Source organism: Notolabrus celidotus, unplaced genomic scaffold (assembly GCF_009762535.1).
Source record: "Notolabrus celidotus isolate fNotCel1 unplaced genomic scaffold, fNotCel1.pri scaffold_240_arrow_ctg1, whole genome shotgun sequence".
Classification (NCBI taxonomy): Eukaryota; Metazoa; Chordata; class Actinopteri; order Labriformes; family Labridae; genus Notolabrus; species Notolabrus celidotus.
The window spans coordinates 59,383-73,320 of record NW_023260085.1 but is presented as its reverse complement, the minus strand read 5'-3'; the positions used below and the strand labels follow the sequence as shown (position 1 = coordinate 73,320).

General features: G+C 44.5%; 2 protein-coding genes across 4 annotated transcripts; one reads left to right on the top strand and one right to left on the bottom strand.

The window, feature by feature from the left end:
• Positions 1-64: 64 nt before the first annotated feature.
• haus2 (HAUS augmin like complex subunit 2) lies at positions 65-5,069 on the bottom strand. The gene is made up of 6 exons (XM_034678832.1): positions 4,872-5,069; positions 3,029-3,115; positions 2,629-2,727; positions 1,765-1,834; positions 1,518-1,650; positions 65-313 (listed from the first exon to the last, which is right to left on the bottom strand). The coding sequence occupies exons 2-6, from the start codon at positions 3,113-3,115 to the stop codon at positions 100-102; spliced, it is 603 nt and encodes a 200-aa protein (XP_034534723.1). The 5' UTR covers positions 4,872-5,069; the 3' UTR covers positions 65-99.
• A 47-nt stretch (positions 5,070-5,116) lies between these two features.
• On the top strand, positions 5,117-9,585 carry lrrc57 (leucine rich repeat containing 57). 3 transcript variants are annotated; one of them, XM_034678831.1, is made up of 7 exons: positions 5,162-5,324; positions 5,981-6,256; positions 6,297-6,420; positions 6,544-6,679; positions 7,398-7,666; positions 8,787-8,972; positions 9,249-9,573. In XM_034678831.1, the coding sequence occupies exons 3-7, from the start codon at positions 6,337-6,339 to the stop codon at positions 9,288-9,290; spliced, it is 717 nt and encodes a 238-aa protein (XP_034534722.1). In that variant the 5' UTR covers positions 5,162-5,324; positions 5,981-6,256; positions 6,297-6,336; the 3' UTR covers positions 9,291-9,573. The 3 variants fall into 3 exon arrangements, with proteins under 3 accessions (XP_034534720.1, XP_034534722.1, XP_034534721.1); XM_034678829.1 differs by having other exon boundaries at positions 5,117-5,324; positions 5,981-6,420; positions 9,249-9,585; XM_034678830.1 differs by having other exon boundaries at positions 5,163-5,324; positions 5,954-6,420.
• The last annotated feature ends 4,353 nt before the right edge of the window (positions 9,586-13,938 follow it).

Sequence of the window (13,938 nt, the reverse complement as noted above, 5' to 3'; positions counted from 1 at the left end):
TTTCAGTGAACTTTAAATGATAATTATCACATTTAAAATAAATATTTCATTCTGTGTTTACTGAATCTATATAATATGAGGTTCACTGTTTAAATGTAACTACTGAAATAAATTGAATTTTATAAGATATTCAAATGTAGTAAGATGCACCAAAACAATATTTATCATCTTAAAGAGTGATGTCATCAATGTCATGTGACTGACCAGCTGATCCAGGTTGTCCCTGGTGGCGGGACTACAGCGGACTGAGTTCAGGTTCTGCTCCAAAATCTCTACGAAGTCCGGCAACATCAACACCAAATCCACCACGAACCTGCAGACCATGGGAACATTTCACACACTGGACCGGTTCACATACTGGACTGGTTCAGACCTGATCCAGAAAATTGGATTCTGTTGATGAAGCTCATGATGAAGGACAGACTCTCTGTAAAGGTAGAGATCATGATGAAGGACAGACTCTGTAAAGGTAAAGATCATGATGAAGGACAGACTCTCTGTAAAGGTAAAGATCATGATGAAGGACAGACTCTGTAAAGGTAAAGATCATGATGAAGGACAGACTCTCTGTAAAGGTAGAGATCATGATGAAGGACAGACTCTGTGTAAAGGTAAAGATCATGATGAAGGACAGACTCTGTAAAGGTAAAGATCATGATGAAGGACAGACTCTGTAAAGGTAAAGATCATGATGAAGGACAGACTCTCTGTAAAGGTAAAGATCATGATAAAGGACAGACTGTAAAGGTAAAGATCATGATGAAGGACAGACTCTCTGTAGAGGTAAAGATCATGATGAAGGACAGACTCTGTGTAAAGGTAAAGATCATGATGAAGGACAGACTCTGTAAAGGTAAAGATCATGATGAAGGACAGACTCTGTAAAGGTAAAGATCATGATGAAGGACAGACTCTGTAAAGGTAAAGATCATGATGAAGGACAGACTCTGTGTAAAGGTAAAGATCATGATGAAGGACAGACTCTCTGTAAAGGTAAAGATCATGATGAAGGACAGACTCTGTGTAAAGGTAAAGATCATGATGAAGGACAGACTCTGTAAAGGTAAAGATCATGATGAAGGACAGACTCTGTAAAGGTAAAGATCATGATGAAGGACAGACTCTGTGTAAAGGTAAAGATCATGATGAAGGACAGACTCTGTAAAGGTAAAGATCATGATGAAGGACAGACTCTGTAAAGGTAAAAACATGATGAAGGACAGACTCTCTGTAAAGGTAGAGATCATGATGAAGGACAGACTCTCTGTAAAGGTAAAGATCATGATGAAGGACAGACTCTGTAAAGGTAAAGATCATGATGAAGGACAGACTCTGTAAAGGTAAAGATCATGATGAAGGACAGACTCTGTAAAGGTAAAGCTCATGATGAAGGACAGACTCTGTAAAGGTAGAGATCATGATGAAGGACAGACTCTGTGTAAAGGGGGGTCTTTCTGTGTTCATAGGACTCATGTGATCTTACCTGAATGACATCATAGTAAGGAAGGAGGTGTTACCTGTGCAGGTGAGCCTGTACCGGCAGGTTGGTGTGGCCCAGCGGTCTCATCAGTCTCTGTCGCAGAGCGTTCTGCTCCTTCAGGACGTCCTGCAGGTGACCACAGAACACCTGCAGTCGGTGGAACCTGCGAGCTGCGGACCAGACGGGAGAAGATGTTAAAAAAGAGAGTTTCATTTTATTTATAAATTACTTTAAAATGAATTCTTAGTTTATTAAAGTCAACGAAACATGGAACAAGAGCTCACTCAGGTGATAGGTGTGTGTAACGTCAGCGCTCCTCTTCTCTGTCTTCAGAAGCTCCGCCTCCAGCTGCAGCTGAACACAAACACACATTTATCTTTGAGAGGAAGAAACACACAAACACACATTTATCTTTGAGAGGAAGAAACACACAAACACACATTTATCTTTGAGAGGAAGAAACACACAAACACACATTTATCTTTGAGAGGAAGAAACACAAACACACATTTATGTTTGAGAGGAAGAAACACACAAACACACATTTATCTTTGAGAGGAAGAAACACACAAACACACATTTATCTTTGAGAGGAAGAAACACACAAACACACATTTCTAAACTAAAATAAAAATGGTGAAAATAAAAATATTAATAAAACATCTGAAGTCAAAATGAATGAAATCATGGAGGGGGATGTTTCTCCCTCAGTGTGAATGTTCAGACGTTAATGTTTAAAAGTGAACAGGAGAAAAAAGGACACGCCAAGTTGGAGGTGAAATGCATCCTGGGACATGTAGGAAGAGCAGCATATCTCAGCTCTGACAATGGGAGAGGTCTGAGGCGTTAACTGTTTAAACATTCAACACATAGTAGAGAGAAAACATATTCAGAAAATAAAAATAAAAACATTCTGAAAATAATAAAATTTTTGAAAATAAAAACATTCTGAAAATAAAAATAAAAACATTTTGAAAAAAAAAAGATATTCCGAAAATAAAGATTAAAAAGATAAGAGAAAAAAAATCTGAAAATAAAAACATTATAAAAATAAAAATAAAAATATTATGGGAAAAATAAAAACATGCTGAACTTGAAAATAGTCAGAAAGTTGAAACAGTGTTTTTGTTAAGGGTTCATTATTGTACCTCGGACACCTGTCTCTGCATTCTGATTCGCTGCTCAGCCTCATGAAGGAAGTCTGAGAAGGCGGGGCTTAGCTTTGAGGAAGCTGAGTCAATCTCCTCCTGGAGATGGAGAGAAAATATAAAAGAATGAGAGAATAACAAAGTGTCCTTCCCATAAACTCATACCTATTAAACCTTACTCTGAATGAAAATGTTTCCCTCATACATTTAAATAAACTTCAGAAAGGAAGCTGATTGGCTGATTAACTAACTAACTGATTGATTGTTATGAGTGTTACAATGCTGTTTTTTTTTCTAAATCATATTTGATATAACTTTGAACACTTTGTCTTCTTTATTTTTTATTGAAACACAGCAGGATGGTTGCTCCACTCTCTGAGCAGGACTCTGATAGTCTCACCTGAGTCACAGTTCCTTTAGAGACACACCTGGACAGCAAACCTGCAGCTGGAGTCACAGAGAATGGAGACAGATCCCGCTGAGACATCTGAAACAGAAACAGGGTTTAAGAAGTTATCAACCAGGTCCTGTATTTAATCAATCAACCAGGTCCTGTTTTTAACTAATCAACCAGGTCCTGTTTTTAACTAATCAACCAGGTCCTGTATTTAATCAATCAACCAGGTCCTGTATTTAATCAATCAACCAGGTCCTGTTTTTAACTAATCAACCAGGTCCTGTTTTTAACTAATCAACCAGGTCCTGTATTTAACTAATCAACCAGGTCCTGTATTTAACTAATCAACCAGGTCCTGTATTTAACTAATCAACCAGGTCCTGTATTAACTAATCAACCAGGTCCTGTATTTAATCAATCAACCAGGTCCTGTATTAATCAATCAACCAGGTCCTGTATTTAACTAATCAACCAGGTCCTGTATTTAACTAATCAACCAGGTCCTGTATTTAATCAATCAACCAGGTCCTGTATTTAACTAATCAACCAGGTCCTGTATTTAACTAATCAACCAGGTCCTGTATTTAATCAATCAACCAGGTCCTGTATTTAATCAATCAACCAGGTCCTGTATTTAACTAATCAACCAGGTCCTGTATTTAACTAATCAACCAGGTCCTGTATTTAACTAATCAACCAGGTCCTGTATTTAATCAATCAACCAGGTCCTGTATTTAACTAATCAACCAGGTCCTGTATTTAACTAATCAACCAGGTCCTGTATTTAATCAATCAACCAGGTCCTGTATTTAACTAATCAACCAGGTCCTGTATTTAATCAATCAACCAGGTCCTGTATTTAATCAATCAACCAGGTCCTGTATTTAACTAATCAACCAGGTCCTGTATTTAATCAATCAACCAGGTCCTGTATTTAATCAATCAACCAGGTCCTGTATTTAACTAATCAACCAGGTCCTGTATTTAATTAATCAACCAGGTCCTGTATTTAATTAATCAACCAGGTCCTGTATTTAACTAATCAAGCTGTTAAAGAGCGCTACGGTGACGATGGTGGGGCTGAAGGACCAGAGCCAAATTTAGCTAAGAGTCCTTTAACCCTTGCCCCCTGCCCCAGTCATTCTAAGGGACCTTTATTCAAGGCTTCACTTGTTCTGATCTTATTTTGAAGGGGCAGGGATGAAGGCTGTTTCCTGTCCCTGTAATAAAAAACAAAGTAATTCTGATGCAGATAAAACAAGCTGACAGCCGAAAGATGACATCACATGATGACCTTTGACCTGAGATCCTCTGTGTGTGTGTGTGTGTTTTTGGTGTGTATGTGTTTTTGGTGTGTGTGTGTGTGTGTGTGTGTGTGTGTGTGTATGTGTGTTTTTGGTGTGTGTATGTGTGTTTTTGGTGTGTGTGTGTGTGTGTGTGTGTGTGTGTGTGTGTGTTTTGTGTGTGTTTGGTGTGTGTGTGTGTGTGTGTGTGTGTGTGTGTGTGTGTGTGTGTGTGTGTGTGTGTGTGGTGTGTGTGTGTGTTTGGTGTGTGTGTGTGTGTGTGTGTGTGTGTGTGTGTGTGTTTGGTGTGTGTGTGTGTGTGTGTGTGTGTGTGTGTGTGTGTGTGTGTGTGTGTGTGTGTGTGTGTGTGTTGATAAATCTGTAGGAGCACTGCAGTGTGTTTGAAGCGGACTCAGTCCGGCTCGTTCAGGTCTTGTCTCTGTTTCCTGTTTAAAGCACAGGAGGACAGAACAGAGTCACACTGACGGAGAGGCTCTCTGTTAATAATCACAAAGGGTCGTTTCTACGGTTCCTCCGTTAAAGATGACATCAGAGTCACTTACCGTTTCACTTCTTACCGGGGATCCTCCTGTCCTTCAAACTGAACCGAATAACATCTCCAGAGAAAACACAGAAACACAACAACAACAACAACAACAGATCCTCCAGCCCGCGGAAAGTTTGACTTCTTCTTCTTCTTCTTCTTCTTAAAGAGTTTCCGGTGCAGTACCGCCCCCTGCTGGACGGTGGTGTGAGCTGGTCTCTGCTGTCTCTCGGTCCTCTAGTCTGCCGGAAAGAAGAAGAAGAAGAAGAAGAAGAAGAAGAAGAAGAAGAAGAAGTGACGTAGCCCCTCTCTGCTGCTGCTATTGGCTGGTTAGAGTTAGTTAGGGCTGCTGTCATTGGCTACTGCTGTGCTCTTCGTCCAGCTGAAGCAGGGAGTCTCCTCTCCGACTCCTCGGTGATCATAAATAACTCAACATCCCGAAGAGAAACGACGTTTCAAAGTTCACCGAGCTGTGAGTCAGAGCTGAGTCCATCTATAATATATATAATAAATATAATACAATTTATTAATATTATTATAAAGCTGTGTCTGTGTCGGCTGGCTGTTAAACGCTAGCTCTCCTCATATAAACAAACTGTGCTAAAGCTAGCTCTCCTCATATAAACAAACTGTGCTAAAGCTAGCTCTCCTCATATAAACAAACTGTGCTAACGCTAGCTCTCCTCATATAAACAAACTGTGCTAAAGCTAGCTCTCCTCATATAAACAAACTGTGCTAAAGCTAGCTCTCCTCATATAAACAAACTGTGCTAACGCTAGCTCTCCTCATATAAACAAACTGTGCTAAAGCTAGCTCTCTTCATATAAACAAACTGTGCTAACGCTAGCTCTCTTCATATAAACAAACTGTGCTAACGCTAGCTGTCATCATATAAACAAACTGTGCTAACGCTAGCTTGGATCCACACACTGAGTATACTGTGTGTAGCATGTTTGTGAGTCTGTCCTGGCTCCTGAACGTGCATAAATAATAACATGTATTTTTATTAGTAGTAGTGGTTTAAGTATAATCTTTACACAGTCAACAGGGTTTGAATTCAGTCTCACATGTCAGCTGGTGTAGCTAACTTTAGCTTTCAGTCTGTTGTTGATGATTTTACTCTGCAGGGATTTCACTGCTGATCCCATTATACCACCGAAGAAGAACAGGAGGACTGCTGATCCTATTAACACAGCTGAAGAAGAACAGGAGGACTGCTGATCCTATTATACCACCGAAGAAGAACAGGACTGCTGATCCTATTATACCACCGAAGAAGAACAGGAGGACTGCTGATCCTATTAACACCACTGAAGAAGAACAGGAGGACTGCTGATCCTATTATACCACCGAAGAAGAACAGGAGGACTGCTGAGCCCATTAACACCACCGAAGAAGAACAGGAGGACTGCTGATCCTATTGACACCACCGAAGAAGAACAGGAGGAGACAGACAGACAGGCAGGCAGGCCTGCAGGTCCAGATGGGGAACAGTGCTTTAAAGTCTCACTTGGAAACATCTCAGAAGACCGGAGTATTCCAGCTGACAGCGAAGGGACTCCAGGAGGTGAGACACACACCACATGTTTTTATTAGCATGTCATCGATACAGTTATACTAGTTATACAGTTGTTCTTTGCGTGATGTCAGCGGTCATGTGATCACTTCCTGTGTCTCTGTGATTGTTCAGTTTCCAGAGGAGCTGCAGAGACTCACTGCAAACCTGCGGACCGTGGATCTGTCGGGGAATAAGATCGAGGTTGTCCCAGCGTCTGTTGGAAACTTCCTGCTGCTTAAGAGTCTCACGCTGAACTCCAACAGACTTAGTAAGTGTTTGATGTTTGTATTAATCACCTTCCTGTGAACAGCTTTTCAAATTAAAAGAGGGGTTACCATCACTCAGGTCATAGAGGACCTGCAGATCAACAGTGCAGAGGGAACATCCATCAATCCTGAGGTTAAAGTCAGGCTGAACTTCAGTTCCATCACAACCCCATCAGCTGCTCCCGACCAATCAGATTAACTTCCTGTATCGCTGGCACAGTGAAAGCAGAGCAATCAGCTGATTCACCAACTTCAGGCAGCGCAGACTTGAACGCCCGTCCGTGTTTGTAACGTTTATCTCAGTTCTCCATCTTGGTTTATCACAACACATCAATCCAAAGACCCTCCACGTGATGTGGTTCTGATGCTGCACCACTACAATCCTCTCAGCCTGCACCATTAGAACACACTCAGACTGTAGTCCAACACGGTCTACAGTCTGACTTGGCTCTGATCTGATGCTTTACATATGAAATGAAAATAAGTTGTTATGGATCTGTTACCAACGCAGGTACCCCTTGGTACTCCTCAGGTGTCCTCTCGTGCTGGTTCAGTAGCTGGATTGTAGGTTTCTTCTCACATGTCATTTTGTGTTTTATAGGGAGATTTCAAATGGTTTTACCTTTGGGGGATCAACAGATCCGGTTTTGGCATTTCAAGCTTCCTAAAGATCTGTAGCTGACCCTCTTAGGTTCTCATGAAGATGTTGTTTGTCCGCAGCCAGCATCCCCAGTGAGCTCTCTAAGCTGAAAAAGCTGGAGACTTTGAGCCTGAATGGGAACCGGATCCAGCAAATTCCCTCCAGCCTGGGCCAGATCAAAGCTCTGCGGACCCTCAGCCTTTCAGGAAACCAAATCTCAGAATTTCCCTCCGGACTTGGAAACCTGAGGCATCTGGACCTTCTGGACTTGTCCCACAACAAGATTCAGACCGTCCCCTCAGAGGTGTCAGAGCTGCAGGCCATTGAGATCAACTTCAACCAGAACCAGGTACCAAAGGTCCTCATCTGGGACCAAGTGCACCAGCTGGGTGTCGGCCGTATCTGTGGCTGATCTTCTCTGTGTCCTCTAATCAAAATATCTTCATGTAGTCAACACAAAGTCAGTCTAACAGGGGCACAGGGCCTCAGTCTAACAGGGGCACAGGGCCTCAGTCTAACAGGGGCACAGGGCCTCAGTCTAACAGGGGCACAGGGCCTCAGTCTAACAGGGGCACAGGGCCTCAGTCTAACAGTGGCACAGGGCCTCAGTCTAACAGGGGCACAGGGCCTCAGTCTAACAGGGTTACTGGGCCTCAGTCTAACAGGGGCACAGGGCCTCAGTCTAACAGGGACACAGGGCCTCAGTCTAACAGGGTTACTGGGCCTCAGTCTAACAGGGGCACAGGGCCTCAGTCTAACAGGGGTACAGGGCCTCAGTCTAACAGGGGCACAGGGCCTCAGTCTAACAGGGACACAGGGCCTCAGTCTAACAGGGTTACAGGGCCTCAGTCTAACAGGGGCACAGGGCCTCAGTCTAACATGGTTACTGGGCCTCAGTCTAACAGGGGCACAGGGCCTCAGTCTAACATGGTTACTGGGCCTCAGTCTAACAGGGGCACAGGGCCTCAGTCTAACAGGGTTACAGGGCCTCAGTCTAACAGGGGCACAGGGCCTCAGTCTAACATGGTTACTGGGCCTCAGTCTAACAGGGGCACAGGGCCTCAGTCTAACAGGGGCACAGGGCCTCAGTCTAACAGGGTTACTGGGCCTAAGTCTAACAGGAGTACAGGGCCTCAGTCTAACAGGGTTACTGGGCCTCAGTCTAACAGGGGCACAGGGCCTCAGTCTAACAGGAGTACAGGGCCTCAGTCTAACAGGGTCACAGGGCCTCATTTTTAGCTCAAGGTCCGATGTAGGTCTACACTCAGCTGGTGCACTTGGCTCAGAGGACTAAGAAACCCCACATACAGTGAAACTAACTCTGAACTGGAGGTTAGTGGTCCAGCTTTCAGCACCAAGACCAGAGCTTACTAAAAACCCAGACTCTTGTAGATATTTTAGGACCTAAAACTTTTACACCATAGACTGAGATCCTGAGATCCTTTATTCTCCTCTTCCTCTTCTTCCAGATCTCTGTGCTGTCGGCAGAGGTCGCCCGATGCCCCCGTCTGAAGGTCCTTCGTCTGGAGGAGAACTGTCTAGAGCTGTCTGCCATCCCTGACTGCATCCTGAAGGACTCCCAGGTGTCTTTAATCACAGTGGAGGGAAACCTGTTTGAGGGGAAGAGTCTCAGAGACCTGGACGGCTATGACAAGGTCAGAACTGCTTAATGTTCCCCCCCAGTGTCAGAGAGATGGATTCTGATAAAGCTCCAGGAACGGTCTCTGATAGTCTCAGCAGATCTTTGATAGTCTCAGCAGGTCTATGCAAGTCTCTGATAGTCTTTGATAGTCTCTGATGGTCTCTGGTCGTCTCAGTAGGTCTATGCAAGTCTCTGATAGTCTCTAATAGTCTTAGCAAGTCTCTGATAGTCTTTTATAGTCTCTGATGGTCTCATATGGTCTCTTATGGTCTCTGTTTTTCCTCCTCAGTACATGGAGCGGTTCACGGCCACCAAGAAGAAGTTCTCCTGAAGACTCTCATCAGCAGGTCAGAACTATCAAAGCCCCCCCAGGAGACAGAGTCAGAAGAGATCCCGCCCACCAACGCCGCTGTTTCTTCTTCTGATGCTCAAATGTAAAATGTCCCTCAGCCAGGACCCGCCCCCAAAACATGAACACCTAGACCTCCAGATCCAGTGTGATCCCCACACAACTTCAGACAGACAGACAGACAGACAGACAGACAGGCAGACAGACAGACAGACAGACAAACAGGTAGACAGACAGGCAGACAGACAGACAGACAGACAGACAGGCAGACAAACAGGTAGACAGGCAGACACAGACAGACAGACAGACAAACAGGCAGACAGACAGACAGACAGACGGACAGACAGGCAGACAGACAGACAGACAGACAGACAGACAAACAGGTAGACAGACAGGCAGACAGACAGACAGACAGGCAGACAAACAGGTAGACAGGCAGACACAGACAGACAGACAGACGGACAGACAGGCAGACAGACAGACAGACAGGCAGACAGACAGACAGACAGACAGACAGACAGACAGACAAACAGGCAGACAGACAGACAGACAGACAGACAGACAGACAAACAGGCAGACAGACAGACAGACAGACGGACAGACAGGCAGACAGACAGACAGACAGGCAGACAGACAGACAGACAGACAAACAGGTAGACAGACAGGCAGACAGACAGACAGACAGACAGACAGGCAGACAAACAGGTAGACAGGCAGACACAGACAGACAGACAGACGGACAGACAGGCAGACAGACAGACAGACAGGCAGACAGACAGACAGACAGACAGACAGACAAACAGGCAGACAGACAGACAGACAGACAGGCAGACAGACAAACAGGTAGACAAACAGGTAGACAGGCAGACAGACAGGCAGACAGACAAACAGGTAGACAGGCAGACAGACAGGCAGACAGACAACCAGACAGACATACATGCAGGCAGACAGACTGACGTGCATTGAGAGGGTTGGTGGGACTTGTGGCTGAAGAAGAAGAAGAAGAAAAAGATGAAGAAGAAGAAGAAGTCGTTTGTTTCAGCAGAGACGCAGAAAGTTTCTCTGAATGATTGATTTTCATTTTTTGTCTCTTTAATTTTTTAACCTTAAATTTGTTTTGAGTGAAGAAAGTAAACTTCAGTCTGTTTATTTATTTAAACTTCTGCAGCTCTTTAAAAACAGAATAACAGAAATAATGAAAGAGAGAGAGTTTTAGAAAAGGAAATAAAGGAAGTGAATTCAGTGATGAAGAAAGTTTGAATATGTACTCATTAAAGATTCACTTCATGGCGTCCTTCACTGTAAAAAACATCACTCATTCATCTCAGTCTGTCGTAACATTTCCATCTCATGTTGGAAACTAACATTATGATGTATTTATTAATTAAAGGATCATTTCACACTAATCACAGGCTGGACTCTCAATGTTCAAGAGCTCAGAGGGTAACATGTTAACATGCTCAGAGGGTAACATGGTAACATGCTCAGAGGGTAACATGGTAACATGTTCAGAGGGTAACATGGTAACATGGTCAGAGGGTAACATGGTAACATGTTCAGAGGGTAACATGGTAACATGCTCAGAGGGCAACATGGTAAGATGCTCAGAGGGTAACATGGTCAGAGGGTAACATGGTAACATGTTCAGAGGGTAACATGGTAACATGCTCAGAGGGTAACATGGTAACATGTTCAGAGGGTAACATGGTAACATGCTCAGAGGGCAACATGGTCAGAGGGTAACATGGGTAACATGTTCAGTGGGTAACATGGGTAACATGTTCAGAGGGTAACATGGGTAACATGTTCAGAGGGTAACATGGTCAGAGGGTAACATGGGTAACATGGTCAGTGGGTAACATGGGTAACATGGTAACATGGGTAACATGTTCAGTGGGTAACATGGGTAACATGTTCAGAGGGTAACATGGGTAACATGTTCAGAGGGTAACATGGTCAGAGGGTAACATGGGTAACATGGTCAGAGGGTAACATGGTCAGAGGGTAACATGGGTAACATGGTCAGAGGGTAACATGGGTAACATGGTCAGAGGGTAACATGGGTAACATGGTCAGAGGGTAACATGGGTAACATGGTCAGAGGGTAACATGGTCAGAGGGTAACATGGTAACATGCTCAGAGGGTAACGTGGTAACATGCTCAGAGGGTAACGTGGTAACATGGTAACATGCTCAGAGGGTAACATGGTAACATGCTCAGAGGGTAACGTGGTAACATGCTCAGAGGGTAACATGGTAACATGGTAACATGCTCAGAGGGTAACATGGTAACATGGTCAGAGGGTAACATGGTCAGAGGGTAACATGGTAACATGCTCAGAGGGTAACGTGGTAACATGCTCAGAGGGTAACGTGGTAACATGCTCAGAGGGTAACATGGTAACATGCTCAGAGGGTAACGTGGTAACATGCTCAGAGGGTAACATGGTAACATGCTCAGAGGGTAACGTGGTAACATGTTCAGAGGGTAACGTGGTAACATGCTCAGAGGGTAACGTGGTAACATGCTCAGAGGGTAACGTGGTAACATGTTCAGAGGGTAACGTGGTAACATGCTCAGAGGGTAACGTGGTAACATGTTCAGAGGGTAACGTGGTAACATGTTCAGAGGGTAACGTGGTAACATGCTCAGAGGGTAACGTGGTAACATGCTCAGAGGGTAACATGGTAACATGGTAACATGCTCAGAGGGTAACATGGTAACATGCTCAGAGGGTAACGTGGTAACATGTTCAGAGGGTAACGTGGTAACATGCTCAGAGGGTAACGTGGTAACACGCTCAGAGGGTAACGTGGTAACACGCTCAGAGGGTAACGTGGTAACACGCTCAGAGGGTAACGTGGTAACACGCTCAGAGGGTAACGTGGTAACACGCTCAGAGGGTAACGTGGTAACACGCTCAGAGGGTAACGTGGTAACACGCTCAGAGGGTAACGTGGTAACACGCTCAGAGGGTAACGTGGTAACACGCTCAGAGGGTAACGTGGTAACATGCTCAGAGGGTAACGTGGTAACATGCTCAGAGGGTAACGTGGTAACATGCTCAGAGGGTAACGTGGTAACATGCTCAGAGGATAACATGGTAACATGCTCAGAGGGTAACATGGTAACATGCTCAGAGGGTAACATGCTCAGAGGGTAACGTGGTAACATGCTCAGAGGGTAACGTGGTAACATGCTCAGAGGGTAACATGGTAACATGCTCAGAGGGTAACGTGGTAACATGCTCAGAGGGTAACGTGGTAACATGGTCAGAGGGTAACATGGTAACATGCTCAGAGGGTAACGTGGTAACATGTTCAGAGGGTAACGTGGTAACATGCTCAGAGGGTAACGTGGTAACATGTTCAGAGGGTAACGTGGTAACATGTTCAGAGGGTAACGTGGTAACATGCTCAGAGGGTAACGTGGTAACATGCTCAGAGGGTAACATGGTAACATGGTAACATGCTCAGAGGGTAACATGGTAACATGCTCAGAGGGTAACGTGGTAACATGTTCAGAGGGTAACGTGGTAACATGCTCAGAGGGTAACGTGGTAACACGCTCAGAGGGTAACATGGTAACACGCTCAGAGGGTAACGTGGTAACACGCTCAGAGGGTAACGTGGTAACACGCTCAGAGGGTAACGTGGTAACACGCTCAGAGGGTAACGTGGTAACATGCTCAGAGGGTAACGTGGTAACATGCTCAGAGGGTAACGTGGTAACATGCTCAGAGGGTAACGTGGTAACATGCTCAGAGGGTAACGTGGTAACATGCTCAGAGGGTAACGTGGTAACATGCTCAGAGGATAACATGGTAACATGCTCAGAGGGTAACATGGTAACATGCTCAGAGGGTAACATGCTCAGAGGGTAACGTGGTAACATGCTCAGAGGGTAACGTGGTAACATGCTCAGAGGGTAACATGGTAACATGCTCAGAGGGTAACGTGGTAACATGCTCAGAGGGTAATGTGGTAACATGCTCAGAGGGTAACATGGTAACATGCTCAGAGGGTAACATGGTAACATGCTCAGAGGGTAACATGGTAACATGCTCAGAGGGTAACGTGGTAACACGCTCAGAGGGTAACATGGTAACATGCTCAGAGGGTAACATGGTAACATGCTCAGAGGGTAACATGGTAACATGCTCAGAGGGTAACATGGTTACATGCTCAGAGGGTAACATGGTAACACGCTCAGAGGGTAACATGGTAACATGCTCAGAGGGTAACATGGTAACATGCTCAGAGGGTAACATGGTAACATGCTCAGAGGGTAACATGGTTACATGCTCAGAGGGTAACATGTTCAGAGGCTGCAGGAGCCTCTGTGCTGCGTGTTTCATCACAGTGATCTGTTTTAAGGTGTTGTACCTGCAGCGCTCCAGGAGAGTCTCTGTCACCGTGGCTGCAGTGCTGATGGAGATCAGGTGGTCATGCTCAGTGTGGAGCTCCATCTGGTGAAATGTCTTGGATTAAAGGCATGCAACTTTTCAGTTCCAGTAACATCTCCAGAATCAGGAACAAGTCACTTGTAGTAAGTCAACTTTATATATATGTATACATACAGTATATACATATATACATATACATATATATATATGTGTCATACCACCAG